Source organism: Eleutherodactylus coqui, chromosome 4, assembly GCF_035609145.1.
Source record: "Eleutherodactylus coqui strain aEleCoq1 chromosome 4, aEleCoq1.hap1, whole genome shotgun sequence".
Classification (NCBI taxonomy): domain Eukaryota; kingdom Metazoa; phylum Chordata; class Amphibia; order Anura; family Eleutherodactylidae; genus Eleutherodactylus; species Eleutherodactylus coqui.
In genome coordinates this window covers 57,483,044-57,499,386 of record NC_089840.1, presented here as the reverse complement: position 1 = coordinate 57,499,386, position 16,343 = coordinate 57,483,044, and the positions used below count along the sequence as shown (strand labels likewise).

General features: G+C 46.5%; 1 protein-coding gene across 2 annotated transcripts in view; it reads left to right on the top strand.

Moving 5' to 3' along the window:
• Positions 1-13,427, top strand: part of LOC136625366 (transient receptor potential cation channel subfamily V member 1-like) — a 95,583-nt gene extending 82,156 nt beyond the window's left edge. For both annotated transcript variants that reach the window (XM_066599497.1, XM_066599496.1), the window contains exons 14-16: positions 8,449-8,576; positions 9,500-9,609; positions 11,503-13,427. In XM_066599497.1, the coding sequence (XP_066455594.1) occupies positions 8,449-8,576; positions 9,500-9,609; positions 11,503-11,600 (336 nt within the window). In that variant the 3' untranslated portion in view covers positions 11,601-13,427. The remainder of the gene's footprint in view (positions 1-8,448; positions 8,577-9,499; positions 9,610-11,502) is intronic.
• Positions 13,428-16,343: the final 2,916 nt, after the last annotated feature.

Sequence of the window (16,343 nt, the reverse complement as noted above, 5' to 3'; positions counted from 1 at the left end):
CTGACTATCTGATGCACACTGTATCTATCATTCGTCTAAGACAGGGGTCCCCAACTCCAGTCCTAAGGGACCACCAACAGGTCATGTTTTCAGGATATCCTATGGTAAGAACACCTGACAATAATTACATCACCTCTGAGGAAATCCTGAAAACATGACCTGTTGGCGGTCCCTGAGGACTGGAGTTGGGGAACACTGGTCTAAGACACTACACCTGCTTTGGTTGACCAGTGCTGGTCACATGAGTAGTGCTGACCAATCAGATCAGCATGTAGTGTCTTGGACTACCAATACATACTAATGCGCAGTGTGCATCAGGTAGTCAGAGAAGTGGTATGGCCATCTTTGTTTCTCCAGGCCCGTAAGGTCACTGTGAAAAATGCAGGATTTTTTTTTACATATAGATTGTGACTGAAAATTAAAAAAGAAAAATCACCAAAAATTCTTAAATATGTTTAACACAAAAATGTGATTTATGTAATAGGTAAGGTTAGAGATGAGCGAACGTACTCATTTAAGGCAATTTCGCAATCGAGCATCGCTTTTTTCGAGTAACTGCCTACTCGGGTGAAAAGATTCGGGGGGCGGCGTGGTGGAGCGGGGGGTAGCAGTGGGGAAAAGGGGGGAGCTCTCTCTCCCCCCCCCCACTACCCTCTGCAACCCCCCGCTCACCCCCCGGCGCCCCCCAAATCTTTTCACCCGAGTAGGCAGTTACTCGAAAAAAGCGATGCTCGATTGTGTAATAACTAGAGATGAGCGAACATGTTCTTCCGAGCTTGATATTCGTGCGAATATTAGGGTGTTCGGGATGTTCGTTATTCGTAACGAACACCATGCGGTGTTCGGGTTACTTTCACTTCCTTCCCTGAGACGTTAGCGCGCTTTTCTGGCCAATTGAAAGACAGGGAAGGCATTACAACCTCCCCCTGTGACGTTCAAGCCCTATACCATCCCCCTGCTGTGAGTGGCTGGGAAGATCAGGTGTCACCCGAACATAAAAGTCGGCCCCTCCCGCGGTTCGCCTCAGATGCCGTGTGAGTTAGATGAGGGACAGTGCTGTTTGTACCGGAGCTGCTGTAGGGAAAGAATTGGTAGTTAGTGTAGGCTTCAAGACCCCCCAAAGGTCCTTATTAGGGCCACTGATAGCTGTGTGTTGGCTGCTGTTAGCAGTGGCAAATTTTTTTTTTTCTCAAAATCGGCTCTGCAGAGCGTTGCACCCGGCATTAGGGACAGAAGTGCTGCATAGGCAGGGAGAGTGTTAGGAGTGAGTGTAGCCTTCAAGAACCTCAACGGTCCTTTCTAGGGCCATATTTAACCGTGTGCAGTACTGTCCAGGCTGCTGTTAGCTGTGCTGCATTTTTTTTTGCTTCTCAAAATCGCCTCTGCAGAGCATTGCACCCTCCATTGATACTGCAGGGAAAGAATTGTATAGGCAGGGCCACAACACAGTTATTATTCATTGAATATACGCAGTGCTGCCTTTTGGTGCCAAAAAACGGAAAATAATTCTATTTGTCCTGCCTCTGTCCGTCCTAACGCCGGTGGACACGTGTCGGCTGCGTGTGCAACCTGTAAAAATCAGACGCAGCCAGCTACGTTTTACTCCTGGCTTTGCCATTTGCTTTCCTTAATTGGGAAAAAAAATACCTGCTCTGCCACAGTTAATAACTCTGCTACCCTCACGTTCTGTGACACATTAGCAGGAAAACAGCACAGTTATTAAACTTCTCATGTTCATAGAATATACGCAGTGCTGCCTTTTGGTGCCAAAAAACGGAAAATAATTCTATTTGTCCTGCCTCTGTCCATCCTAACGCCGCTGGACACGTGTCGGCTGCGTGTGCAACCTGTAAAAATCAGACGCACCCAGCTACGTTTTACTCCTGGCTTTGCCATTTGCTTTCCTTAATTGGGAAAAAAAATACCTGCTCTGCCACAGTTAATAACTCTGCTACCCTCACGTTCTGTGACACATTAGCAGGAAAACAGCACAGTTATTAAACTTCTCATGTTCATAGAATATACGCAGTGCTGCCTTTTGGTGCCAAAAAACGGAAAATAATTCTATTTGTCCTGTCTCTGTCCGTCCTAACGCCGGTGGACACGTGTCGGCTGCGTGTGCAACCTGTAAAAATCAGACGCAGCCAGCTACGTTTTACTCCTGGCTTTGCCATTTGCTTTCCTTAATTGGGAAAAAAAATACCTGCTCTGCCACAGTTAATAACTCTGCTACCCTCACGTTCTGTGACACATTAGCAGGAAAACAGCACAGTTATTAAACTTCTCATGTTCATAGAATATACGCAGTGCTGCCTTTTGGTGCCAAAAAACGGAAAATAATTCTATTTGTCCTGCCTCTGTCCGTCCTAACGCCGCTGGACACGTGTCGGCTGCGTGTGCAACCTGTAAAAATCAGACGCACCCAGCTACGTTTTACTCCTGGCTTTGCCATTTGCTTTCCTTAATTGGGAAAAAAAATACCTGCTCTGCCACAGTTAATAACTCTGCTACCCTCACGTTCTGTGACACATTAGCAGGAAAACAGCACAGTTATTAAACTTCTCATGTTCATAGAATATACGCAGTGCTGCCTTTTGGTTGAAAAAAACTGAAAACAAATCTATTTGTCCAGCCTCTGTCCGTCCTAAGGGCTGTGGACACGTGTGAGCTGCGTGAACAACGTTGAAAAATCAGACGCACCCAGCTACGCTTTACTGCTGGCTTCGCCATTTGCTTTCCTTAATTGGGAAAAAAATACCTGCTCTGCCAGAGTTATAATAACTCTGCTACCCTCAAGTTCTGTGACACATTAGCAGGGACACAGCACAGTTATTAAACTTAGATTATTCATTCACTAGAGGCAGTGGGGCCTTTCGTTTTCCAAAAAGGGAAAAAATTATATTTGGCCTGCAGTCTTGCGCCAATTTATTTCCTGCTGTGAAATCAAATCACTGGTAATACAGCATGCTGAGGGGTAGGGGTAGGCCTAGAGGACGTGGACGCGGCCGAGGACGCGGAGGGCCAAGTCAGGGTGTGGGCACAGGCCGAGCTCCTGATCCCGGTGTGTCGCAGCCGACTGCTGCGCGATTAGGAGAGAGGCACGTTTCTGGCGTCCCCACATTCATCGCCCAATTAATGGGTCCACGCGGGAGACGGTTATTAGAAAATGAGCAGTGTGAGCAGGTCCTGTCCTGGATGGCAGAAAGTGCTTCGAGCAACCTATCGTCAACACGCAGTTCTGCGCCGTCCACTGCTGCAAATCCGAATCCTCTGTCTGCTGCTCCTCCTTCCTCCCAGCTTCCTCACTCCACTACAATGACACCTGCTCAGGAGCGGGAAGACTCCCAGGAACTGTTCTCGGGCCCCTGCTCAGATTGGGCAGCAGCGGTTCCTCTCCCACCAGAGGAGTTTATAGTCACTGATGCCCAACCATTCGAAAGTTCCCGGGGTCCGGGGGATGAGGCTGGGGACTTCCGCCAACTGTCTCAACAACTTTCTGTGGGTGAGGAGGACGATGACGATCAGACACAGTTGTCTTGCAGTGAGGTAGTAGTAAGGGCAGTAAGTCCGAGGGAGCAGCACACAGAGGATTCGGAGGAAGAGCAGCAGGATGATGAGGTGACTGACCCCACGTGGTGTGCAACGCTTACTCAGGAGGACAGGTCTTCAGAGGGGGAGTCAAGGGCATCAGCAGGGCAGGTTGCAAGAGGCAGTGCGGTGGCCAGGGGTAGAGGCAGGGCCAGACCAAATAATCCACCAAGTGTTTCCCAAAGCGCCCCCTCGCGCCATGCCACCCTGCAGAGGCCGAGGTGCTCTAAGGTCTGGCAGTTTTTCACAGAGACGCCTGACGACCGACGAACAGTGGTGTGCAACCTTTGTTGCGCAAAGCTCAGCCGGGGGGGCCAACGCCAACAGCCTCACCACCACCACCATGCGCAGACATATGATGGCCAAGCACCCCACAAGGTGGGACGAAGGCCGTTCAGCGCCTCCGGTTTGCACCCCTGCCTCTCCCCCTGTGCCCCAACCTGCCACTGAGATGCAACCCCCCTCTCAGGACACAGGCACTACCGCCTCATGGCCTGCACCCACACCCTCATCTCCGCTGTCCTCGGCCCCATCCAGCAGTGTAGTTCAGCGCACCGTCCAGCCGTCGCTTGCGCAAGTGTTCGAGCGCAAGCGCAAGTACGCCGCCACGCACCCGCACGCTCAAACGTTAACCGTCCGCATCGCAAAATTCATCAGCCTTGAGATGCTGCCGTATAGGGTTGTGGAAACGGAGTCCTTCAAAAGTATCATGGAGGCGGCGGCCCCGCGCTACTCAGTTCCCAGTCGCCACTACTTTTCCCGATGTGCCGTCCCAGCCCTGCACGACCACGTCTCCCGCAACATTGTACGCGCCCTCACCAACGCGGTTACTGCCACGGTCCACTTAACTACGGACACGTGGACAAGCACAGGCGGGCAGGGCCACTACATCTCCCTGACGGCACATTGGGTGAATTTAGTGGAGGCTGGGACAGAGTCAGAGCCTGGGACCGCTCACGTCCTACCCACCCCCAGAATTGCGGGCCCCAGCTCGGTGCTGGTATCTGCGGAGGTGTATGCTTCCTCCACTAAAGCACCCTCCTCCTCCTCCTCCTCCTCTGTCTCGCAATCAAGATGTGTTAGCAGCAGCATGTCGCCAGCAGTCGGTGTCGCGCGGTGTGGCAGCACAGCGGTGGGCAAGCGTCAGCAGGCCGTGCTGAAACTACTCAGCTTAGGCGATAAGAGGCACACGGCCCACGAACTGCTGCAGGGTCTGACACAGCAGACCGACCGCTGGCTTGCGCCGCTGAGCCTCCAACCGGGCATGGTCGTGTGTGACAACGGCCGTAACCTGGTGGCGGCTCTGCAGCTCGGCAGCCTCACGCACGTGCCATGCCTGGCCCACGTCTTTAATTTGGTGGTTCAGCGCTTTCTGAAAAGCTACCCACGCTTGTCAGACCTGCTCGGAAAGGCGCGCCGGCTCTGCGCACATTTCCGCAAGTCCCACACGGACGCTGCCACCCTGCGCACCCTGCAACATCACTTTAAGCTGCCAGTGCACCGACTGCTGTGCGACGTGCCCACACGGTGGAACTCTACGCTCCACATGTTGGCCAGGCTCTATGAACAACGGAGAGCTATAGTCGAATACCAACTCCAACATGGGCGGCGCAGTGGGAGTCAGCCTCCTCAATTCCTTTCAGAAGAGTGGGCCTGGTTGGCAGACATCTGCCATGTCCTTGGTAATTTTGAGGAGTCTACCCAGGTGGTGAGCGGCGATGCTACAATCATTAGCGTCACCATTCCTCTGCTATGCATCTTGAGAAATTCCCTGCAAACCATAAAGGCAGCTGCTTTGTGCTCGGAAACGGGGGCGGGGGAAGACAGTATGCCGCTGGATAGTCAGGGCACCCTCCTGTCTATTTCTCAGCGCGTACAGGAGGAGGAGGAGGAGCATGAGGAGGATGAGGAGGAGGGGGAAGAGACAGCTTGGGCCGCTGCTGACGGTACACCGGCTGATCATCCTTTCAGCGTGTATGGCCTGAGGAGGAGGAGGATCCTGAAAGTGATCTTCCTAGTGAGGACAGCCATGTGTTGCGTACAGGTACCCTGGCACACATGGCTGACTTCATGTTAGGATGCCTTTCTCGTGACCCTCGCGTTGCACGCATTCTGGCCACAACGGATTACTGGGTGTACACACTGTTCGATCCACGGTATAAGGAGAACCTGCCCACTCTGATTCCCGAAGAGGAAAGGGGTTCGAGAGTGTTGCTATACCACAGGACCCTTGCGGACAAGCTGATGGTAAAATTCCCATCCGACAGCGCTAGTGGCAGAAGGCGCAGTACCGAGGGCAAGGTAGCAGGGGATGTGCGTAGATCGAGCAGCATGTACATCCCAGGCAGTGCAACAGTCTTTAAGGGCCTGGCCAGCTTTATGGCTCCCCACCAAGACTGTGTCACCGCTCCCCAGTCACGGCTGTGTCGGCGGGAGCACTGTAAAAGGATGGTGAGGGAGTATGTAGCGGATCGCACGACCATCCTTGGTGACGCCTCTGCCCCCTACAACTACTGGGTGTCGAAGCTGGACATGTGGCCTGAACTAGCGCTGTATGCCCTGGAGGTGCTTGCTTGTCCTGCGGCTAGCGTCTTGTCGGAAAGGGTGTTTAGTGCGGCTGGGGGAATCATCACAGATAAGCGTAGCCGCTTGTCAACCGACAGTGCCGACAGGCTAACACTCATCAAGATGAACAAAGGCTGGATTTCCCCAGACTTCTGTTCTCCACCAGCGGACAGCAGCGATATGTAAGCAATACGTAGGCTGCACCCGCGGATGGAAGCTACGTTCTCTCTCACCATCCAAAACGGGGACATTTCTGCTTCATCAATCTGTGTCTAATATTCCTCCTCCTCCTCCTGCTCCTCCTCCTGAAACCTCACGTAATCACGCTGAACGGGCAATTTTTTTTAGGGCCACAAGGCTCACTCAAATAATTTTTCTGAACAATTTTTATAAGTTTCAATGCTCTTAAAAGCGTTGGAACTTTAACTTGAACCAATTTTTCGTTACACTGGGCTGCCTCCAGGCCTAGTTACCACTTAAGCCACATTAACCAAAGCGATTAATGGGTTTCACCTGCCCTCTTGGCTGGCCATGGCCAATTTTTGGGATGTACATTAGTACTGTTGGTACAGCAATTTTTGTGGGCCCTCGCCTACAGTGTAATCAAATTAATTTTTAGCCCACCTGCATTACAGCTGACGTTACCTCAGCTGTGTTGGGCAATGCAATGGGATATTATTGTGTACCGCCGGTGGCTTCCTGGCACCCACCCAGGCAGTGGGTCCACAGGGAGTGTAACCTATATGTGTCCACTTGTAAAGAACCCCGGTCAGACTGGGGCATGCAGTGTGGGCCGAAGCCCACCTGTATTACGCACGACATTACTACCTCAGCTGTGTTGGGCAATGCAATGGGATATTTTTGTGTACCGCCGGTGGGTTCCAGGGAGCCACCCATGCTGTAGGTGCACACGGAGTTTTTAATACATCTGTACACTTCTAAAGAACCCCAGTCTGACTGGGGCATGCAGTGTGGGCCGAAGCCCACCTGTATTACGCACGACATTACTACCTCAGCTGTGTTGGGCAATGCAATGGGATATTTCTATGTACCGCCGGTGGCTTCCTGGCACCCACCCATGCTGTCGGTCGACAGGGACTTCACAATAGGGAGTTGTACCTGCCTGTGTCTATGAATTAAAAAGCCCGGTCTGACTGGGGCATGCAGACACCTTGACAGAATGAATAGTGTGTGGCACATAGGTTCCCCATTGCTATGCCTACGTGTGCAGCTCCTGATGGCGGTGGCACAGGATTCTATTTCTCATTGCTTCTGTACAGCATTGTGGGCTATCGCCCCGCCCCTTTTAAAGAGGGTCGCTGCCTAGCCGTGCCAACCCTCTGCAGTGTGTGCCTGCGGTTCCTCCTCATGGCAGACGCACTTCTAAATAGACATGAGTGTGGCGTGGCATGAGGGCAGCTGAAGGCTGCGCAGGGACACTTTGGTGTGCGCTGTGGGGGGGAGGGGGGGCGGTTGGTCAGCATGTAACCCAGGAGAAGTGGCAGCGGAGTGTCATCCAGGCAGTGATTGTGCTTTGTTGTAGCTAGTGTGGTGCTTAGCAAAGGTATGCCATGCTAATGAGGGCTTTTCAGAAGTAAAAGTTGTTGGGAGGGGGGGGGGGCCCACTCTTGCCGGTATTGTGGCTTAATAGTGGGACCTGTGAACTTGAGATGCAGCCCAACATGTAGCCCCTCGCCTGCCCTATCCGTTTCTGTGTCATTCCCATCACTTTCTTGAATTGCCCAGATTTTCACACATGAAAACCTTAGCGAGCATCGGCGAAATACAAAAATGCTCTGGTCGCCCATTGACCTCAATGGGGTTCGTTGTTCGAAACGAACCCTCGAACATCGCGGGAAGTTCGTTCCGAATAACGAACACCCGAACATTTTGGTGTTCGCTCATCTCTAGTAATAACCCTAAACAAGTACGTTCGCTCATCTCTAGGTGAGGTCATTATAAATGATGATACCTTCCGTTTAAGTACAATTCAGTGCAAATGCCAAAGATTTGCATTATGCATCCACACAGGGGAGTAAAGAATTGCATCAGGTCTGGTTATAGTTCCTCCCACTGTGTGTGTAATGTTCATTGCCTTTGCAGATACTTTGCTATGTTGAAGTGGAATTATGCCTCCATTATCATCCAGAACTGCAATCCAAATCAATTTAGATAGAAATCTCCCGGTCATATAATAGAGAATGTTAGCAGGTTGTAGCATAAACCAGCATTATTGTGTATGGGCTACAATACTGACTGTAACTGAGGATGTCATCTATCTCCCTTTTTCCACAGAGAGCCGCTACTATATTGGATATTGAGAGGTTCCTGCCAAGGTTTGTCAGAAGAAAGCTGCGATGTGGTCGTTGTCTGACAGTGGGAAAAACACCTGATGGAAAAACAGATGAAAGATGGTGTTTTAGGTAAGAATACATGAACGGGTTGTGCGGTCTCTAACTTACTGATATACATCTATTTGTTCTCTCTCATTCACCAATTGAGAAGACAGTTACATGGAATCATAGTAGTTCCTTCTGCTCTGTTGAGGTGTCGACGCAGGGCGACATGACCAAAGGGGGCCTCCCACTCCCGTACATGTCGGAGAGTCATGAAATCACATGATCGCTGGGAAGCTGGGCATTAAGGGGGCAATGAAAATAGACTCTTATTATTACTTGTAATATGGGGAAATGGAATAGAAAATGTTATTTTGCTGGGCCTCCTCGCAGTGTAGTAGAATCTTAGAGAGTGCCGACACCGGGCAAGATGGATGAGTACACTTAGTAAAAAACAGGTTGAATGCGGTGGAAGAGTATAAGGAAATAAAGAGGGTGCTTTGATTTGTAATAGGTCTGCGCATGCTAAAACTGCAGGGTCTGCCTCATTACCAGAAGATAACAACTGGATGCCAAACTGAAGATTGGTCAGAATGTGGGAATTATATGGGAGGAGCAACATGTTACAAATATTTGTGTGATGAAACTGATTTGTATCTAAAGAAAATAAAATAAATGCCAATGGTGAGATCTTCGAAATCTCCTTAGATGATGGAGAGTCATGGGGAGAACTGTTGCTTCACTGATTATTGGTATCCCTATTTGGGGTCACCCTAGATCTCCAGACCACTTGAAAAACTTTTACTAACTTTGGAAATCCATACATTCAAATGAATATTAGACAGATCCAGAGATGTAACCAGAAGCTCCCAGGCGAAATCTGTAACCGAGTTCCCCACCTACTGGGGCCCAGATCTGACTGCAGCCTCTGCAACCCTTATAGTTACGCCCATGACTAGATTGATCATAATGGTGTATTCCATGAAATAATGTGTCTTTCTGCTCTGAAGGGTGGAAGAAATGCAATGGGGATCCTTTGGGAAGAGTCATTTCAGCCTTAATGAGGAACCTGGTGATAAAGAAAATGCAAAACTGAGCTCAATGTACAAACGACCCAAAGGTAAGAATATATGCATATCCTTATTGCGGCATCCGGTGTTTTGAAAATGAAACGCTGTTAGAGATGAGCGAGCATACTCGCTAAGGACAATTACTCGATCGAGCATTGCCCTTAGTGAGTACCTGCCCGCTCGGAAGAAAAGGTTCGGCTGCCGGCGCGGGTGAGAGGTGAGTTGCGGCAGTGAGCAGGGGGGAGCGGAGAGAGATCTCCCCTCCGTTCCTCCCCGCTCTTCCCTGCCGCTTCCTGCCCGCCGCCGGCAGCTGAACCTTTTCTTCCGAGCGGGCAGGTACTCACTAAGGGCAATGCTCGATCGAGTAATTGCCCTTAGCGAGTATACTCGCTCATCTCTAAAAGCTATGTTAATGTCTGGACCTTATTTATCAAAGCCGAGAAATGGACCTTGTTGCCCATATCAACCAGTTGAAGAAATAGTTGCTTGCTATGGGCAACGAGTCCACTTTTTCTGTTGGTACATCTCCACCAATGAGATTTATCAAAACTTTAAAAAGCAACATGTAACACAATTCTATAAAAGAAAAAGTCTATTGAGGCGGCATTTCGCATCTTTTTTACCCATCCATTATGCAACATTTTTGACCGTGTTGGCCTTAAATAGAATTCAAAAAGGTAGTATACATGGCACATGCCAAATATATTGTGTTTGTAGACTCCTTGAGAGTTTTGAAAGTGTTTGGAAAGAGTTACACAACTAAGCAGGGTAATAACATGAGCCAGATTTAATTAGGATGTGTTTTGGTGTAAAGTACTCCAACCATGAGGTGGAGTGAGAAAGAGAAAAGTGTCTAATGTATCTTGTTAATTGTGTCAAATGTATCATACAAGTGCCATTCTGATAAATTTGGCCAGTTGCAGTCTGTCTAGTATAGTTTTATCCAGTCTAAGTTTAAGAAAGTATTAAGAATTCTTCCTCATTGTAATTTCTGAATAGCTGTAGCAATTCTACTCTTTTGGTTAGTTTTCTTATTGCTTCCTTTTAAAGATTTTTGGAAGATGTTTTTGAGAATGGTGGGGGATGGAGTGTAGATCCATCGCTTTATTCTTTTTTTGAGCATAAATGCAGTTAACAACACATTGAAAAATTAAAGGGGTTTTCTATTGGTAAACTACTGATGGCCTATTCTTTATATAAGCCATCAATAGTGCTTCCCAGGATCCCCAGTGACTAACTGTTTGCAGGACCAGTGTGTTCATGCACCGTGCACTGAGTTGATTTCTAAAGGAAGCAGACAGCTCCATTCTCTCAACAGTGGCCAGGCATGGTATTACAGGCAAAGTTCACATTCACATCAAAGGAAACTTTGCCTGTAATACCAAGCCTAGTCACTACAAAGAGCACAAATCAGATTAGTGTATTGGTTCAGCGAACAGTTAATTGTTGAGGGTCCTGGGCTGGGCTATCAATAGCTTTCAACTAGACAACCCCTTTAAGTCAATTCTAGGATATGCATAGATTTATGAAGACAATATTGATCCCATGATTGGTATTCATTTAGACTGCATTTCAATTGCCAGTCTTACTCTAAATGGTGCAAAAGGTATTAAGATGCACATGCCTCTTTGGCTAATCCATGTGCAAAAAAAGGAAACCTATGCCTACAACGAGCTGTCATAGATGTGCACTATAATTTACAACAGTTTTTGGTATTCATGATAGTAAGTCTGACTGCCCCTGGGAGATTATGGCTTCTGCTACTAAGCTGTCCCTACTTTTCCCAAAAGTGTTGAGCATCGTGTAAAAATGAAAAAGTCACAAATGTCAGCGCAACTACAGTGTGTGGCAGAATTTTCAACTTTTTTTCGCTAGAAAATTTCCATAGATGGATTGATAAATTCTCCATCATGTTCTTACTGTATATTCCTTTGCTTTTACAGGATGGAGCCATTGGGTTACCAGAGCTCAAGAAAGAGCGCGTGAGGAAGAACAAATGCCATTAAATTCTGTGTCCACAAGCCCATCAGATAAAGTTTAAGACCAACTTTATTCTACATTGTTGTTTATGTTTACTGGCGATACATCTCACCGATATTGGCAATGCACCAGAAAGGGTTTGTGATTGAGGAGATACTAATGTACTTCAAATATGAGTTTAATTATAGGAACTTTTCAAAGAACTATTCCAAGCCCTATTCACCCAATCTGTGCTTACAGTGAATTGCTGTGATTCACCAAAATGTGCCATATTTTTTTATATTTCTTCCTTTTGCCCAGTCGCCTCCAATCATTGTTATAGGCAGAGAGGCAAAGAAGGAGAATGTATTAGAGGAGGGGAGATAACCTCCTCCATGTACTACATCACCCATGAAGAGTACCCTGCAGTTTTTGTTGTACAAGCACTGAGTTTTCTTTGTGTATTTATGCTGGATGACTAAAGTCCCCCATACACATAAGTGAAAAGTTGGCTGAACCACCGATTTTGGGCAACAACTATTGAAGGTTTTTGGGCACTTTAACTTAGTTCCACATATCACACACAACTCTGATATGGCAAGCACACAAAAGTTGATGATTTCCAGTTCTGCACAGAAGAAAGGGATTTAATTTTCGGAAGAGTGCTGTACACGTTATTATAGTGCATATATGGAGCTGTAATGGCTGCCTATTTGACACCTGTAATTTCCTTCCATTATACCAAAGAGTCAATAGTCTATATTACAAAAACAGAATAGATTGAGGCATAAATGATCAATTTATCTAATCAGCATCCACCAAGTAAAATTCCATTTATAGCAGAACTGCACTTTAAGGCTTGTGCCCTACAGTGACATTGGGTTATGTTTTGGTAAGCAGCAGTACTACGACCCATAAGCAACCTCAATGCTTAACCTAGGAAAGAAAAAGTTGCAAGTGACTTACAACAATCACCAGAATTCTAACCATGTCTAAATTATTGCGAATGTCACAACTTTTCAAGGCATTGAGGTCGTGCATGAGCCATGGTAATGCTGCCGTGTTACCTTGACTTGCAGCAATCCTTGCTTCCGCTGGGTGCTAGCCTAACACTTCAAGAGATATCTAACTAGCAATACTATTTTCAAAAGTGACTGGATGCACTGAATGTTTTCTTAATCCTGTGGTTCCCAAACTTGGCTCCTTTATCGGGACTCGTGGACTGTATCTCTGTATTGGCTTGTTTATATAGCGCATACATATTCTGAAGAACTGTTCATAGATTGTCATCACTTATGTGATGATGTGTTGTCCATACTGAAGACAAGTGACCTGAACACAGTGACCATTCATGGTCCATTGAGGTCAACCTGTGATGTCACTATGGATGACTGATATCATCAGTATGCTTCCTCAGTTGAGTCTCATTTGGGCTCTGAAACTGCTGTTACACTATTACAAATTACTCAGTTGTTCAGAATGGATATTTAGAATACAGATTTCCTCTAAAATATTCAGTTTTTAGCTGCTGAACGAAGGGGTGTAGGCGTTTGAAAAGGTAGTGGAGTGCAAAAGCAAAGGACCTAATAGCCACTTTCATTAACATTAGTAGTCATGCATATGTATCATGGTGCAATGGAAGACATTAGTAAATGTGCTGGATCTTTATATTTGTCTGCTCGTCTATGAACAATACTTTGCTTTAAATGTACTTGTTTTCCGTATCCGCAAAATATAATCTTTGCACGTCGTCGGTAGATAGAAAATGCTGCCAGCCTATGCATTTATTTTATGAGCTGCACTGGAGAAATAAATTGTGTTGGCTTTTGTAATACTTCTATTTTTTATGAAATCATGCCTTTATATCAGTCTTACATGTATATTCATAATAAATATTGTTTACATAGCACTGTTTAGTTACTTTATTATAATAATTAGGTAATGAGTTTGTGATGACTACATGATTGGAAAATTCTGCTTGGTTTCTTCCTACAATCTTCATACAGGCAACTATTATCAAAATGTAAAGGATGGTAAGCTTTGATATCTGCTATTAGTGATTTTGAGTTTGCAATGGAAAGTCTTAAAAGGGTTATTCAGGACTTACATATTAATGGCCTAACATGAGATAGTCCTATGATATCACATCAGTGGGGTCCGACTCCTGACCACCCTGTCAATCAGCTGTTTGAAGGACCCATGGCATTCAGGTGAGTGCTGCAGCTTCTTTATTGTACGAGGGATTACCCAACAGAAACATGACTCATCTTTAGGTGGGCAAGGCGTTACTAGTACAGGCTTGCATTCGGCTCAAGTGATTTTTTTTTTTTTTTACAACCAGTTGTTCAGTTTTTCACCTATTTTGTGATGGCTGACTCAAACAACAAGTACAATCTAAGGTGAAAGCAATACTCATTTGTTTCTTTGATGTGAGAGGGATAATGCACTCAGAATTTGTAACACAGGGCCAAACAGTCAACCAAAGTTTGAATTTGAATGTTTTGAAAAGGTTGTGTCACAATGTATGGAGAATATGTCCCGATTTGTGGCAGACCGGTGTCTGGTTCTTCCATCGTGACAACACACCTGCCAACACAGTGCTAAGGTCGGCTGTCCACGGGCAATGCGGTATCCTGCGGCGAAGCTCCGCCGTGGGAGCCGCCACCGAATCTCCACCGGTCAGCCCTATCTAATAGCTAGGCTGACCGTGGAGAATCGGGGCAATTGGCAACATGCTGCGAATTGCTCGCCGTGAGCGGAGAATCGCAATGATTCTCCGCTTGTGGACAGGTGCCGGCGCTTTCCATAGCAATGCTATGGGAAGCGTCGGTCGGCGTGATTCGCCAGCGGTTTACCACTGGCGAAATCACTGCCGTGGACAGGGGGCCTTAGTGTTAAAAAATGTTTTGAGCAGTAGAAAAAACATTTGAACAAATGTACTGCTTCAAACGGAGAGTAATGTGAAGGAGACCGAAGTTTCAAAATGTACAAATAAATAGATTATTTTGAATTTCATTTTCTTTTGGTTTCCCCCTCGTATACCCAACATATTGCCGTTCATTGGATAGCCGCAGTGCCTGGTATTGCAGCTTAATTTTATTCATTTTAATGGGACTTAGCTGCAGAAAGGCCATGTGACTGATGAACGTGACATCATAGGCTGAAGAAGAGGTCATATCGCTCGCCTGCTATTTACTGTCATACATTTCTGAGAAATGTGTGTACTTGAAAGTGGTGGAAAATGTTTCAAAATTATAGTGCACATATGTGTAACATCAGAACAACATAAACATCAGGGAGAATATATATATATATATATATATATATATATATATATATATATATATATACATATATATATATATATATATATATATATATATATATATATATATATATATATATATGCCATGACAGGACCAGATTAAGGTACAGAATAACTTTTTTTCCCTACCAATTAGTGTCCATCAGCATACATGCTGTTCACACACAATATCAAGCCCAACAGCAATCTATTCTTACCAGAAATACTATTAGACATTAGTCCTTGATAACTACATTGAAAATACTAGCAGTGTTCACAGCAGCAGTAATACAGGTTAAAACAAAACTCCAAGCATCTAAATAAGCATTATGAAGGGAAGACTATACTATAGTGAACTCAATAAGGGTGGTTTCATATCAGCGTTGGAACCTCCGGCTAGAGGTTCTGTCGTAGATCTGGCATTAAGTGCTTTTTCTTTTATCCCAAACCAGGCAGTTGGGTGGAAAGCGGGCCCGCTACAGTCAACCAGGTCCACCTGGTGCTGTTTAGTTCTGATACAGAACTGTTCAGTCACGGGAATTCCCATTTCCTGCTCCACGAACGGTGCAGGAAAGCAGATTTTCCAGCGCAGGTGTGAACGCACCATAGCACTTTCCATCATGCTGACTGGAGGCCTCTATGAGAAGTGGTGATAACTGGAGCACCAATAATACACCAGTCCTGTATTTAGGCAGGGGAAACACTGACGAACACTGTTGACTCATAATTAGAGCCAGCAAGTTTCTATCTTGGTTTTCATCATTTTGACGGCAAGAACAGTGTTACATGTTGACCAAGCAGATGTGAAGAGAGCCTAAAATGTTGCAACACACTGGATGACCCAAGTCTTTTGAGATAATGTTTATGGACTGAAGAGTAGAAGGTGAAGCTTTTTGGAAGAAATTGGTCTTGAATGTTATATTTGACATAAGTTGACAAAAAGAACATCATACCAATAATTATACATGGTGGTGTTAGTAGTATGATAGTGTGTAAATGTCTGACAGTTTCCAAGCGTAGACAACCTGCCATAATTGATGCTGAAGGAATCATGAACCAGTTCTCTACCTGAAAATCCTGCTCATCGGAGGTCAGACAGAAGCACAAGAACAAGTCTATAGCTGAATGACTCAGAAGAAACAAAAGTACCTTAAAGGGGTTGTCCCGCGAAACAAAGTTGGGGTATACACTTCTGTATGGCTATATTAATGCACTTTGTAATGTACATTGTGCATTAATTATGAGCCATACAGAAGTTATTCACTTACCTGCTCCGTTGCTAGCGTCCCCGTCTCCATGGTGCCATCTAATTTTCAGCGTCTAATCGCCCGATTAGACACGCTTGCGCAGTCCGGTCTTCTCCGTGTTGAATTGGGCCGCTCGTGCTGGAGAGCTGCTCCTCGTAGCTCCGCCCCGTCACGTGTGCCGATTCCAGCCTATCAGGAGGCTGGAATCGGCAATGGACCGCACAGAAGACCTGCGGTCCACCGAGGGTGAAGATCCCGGCGGCCATCTTCGCAA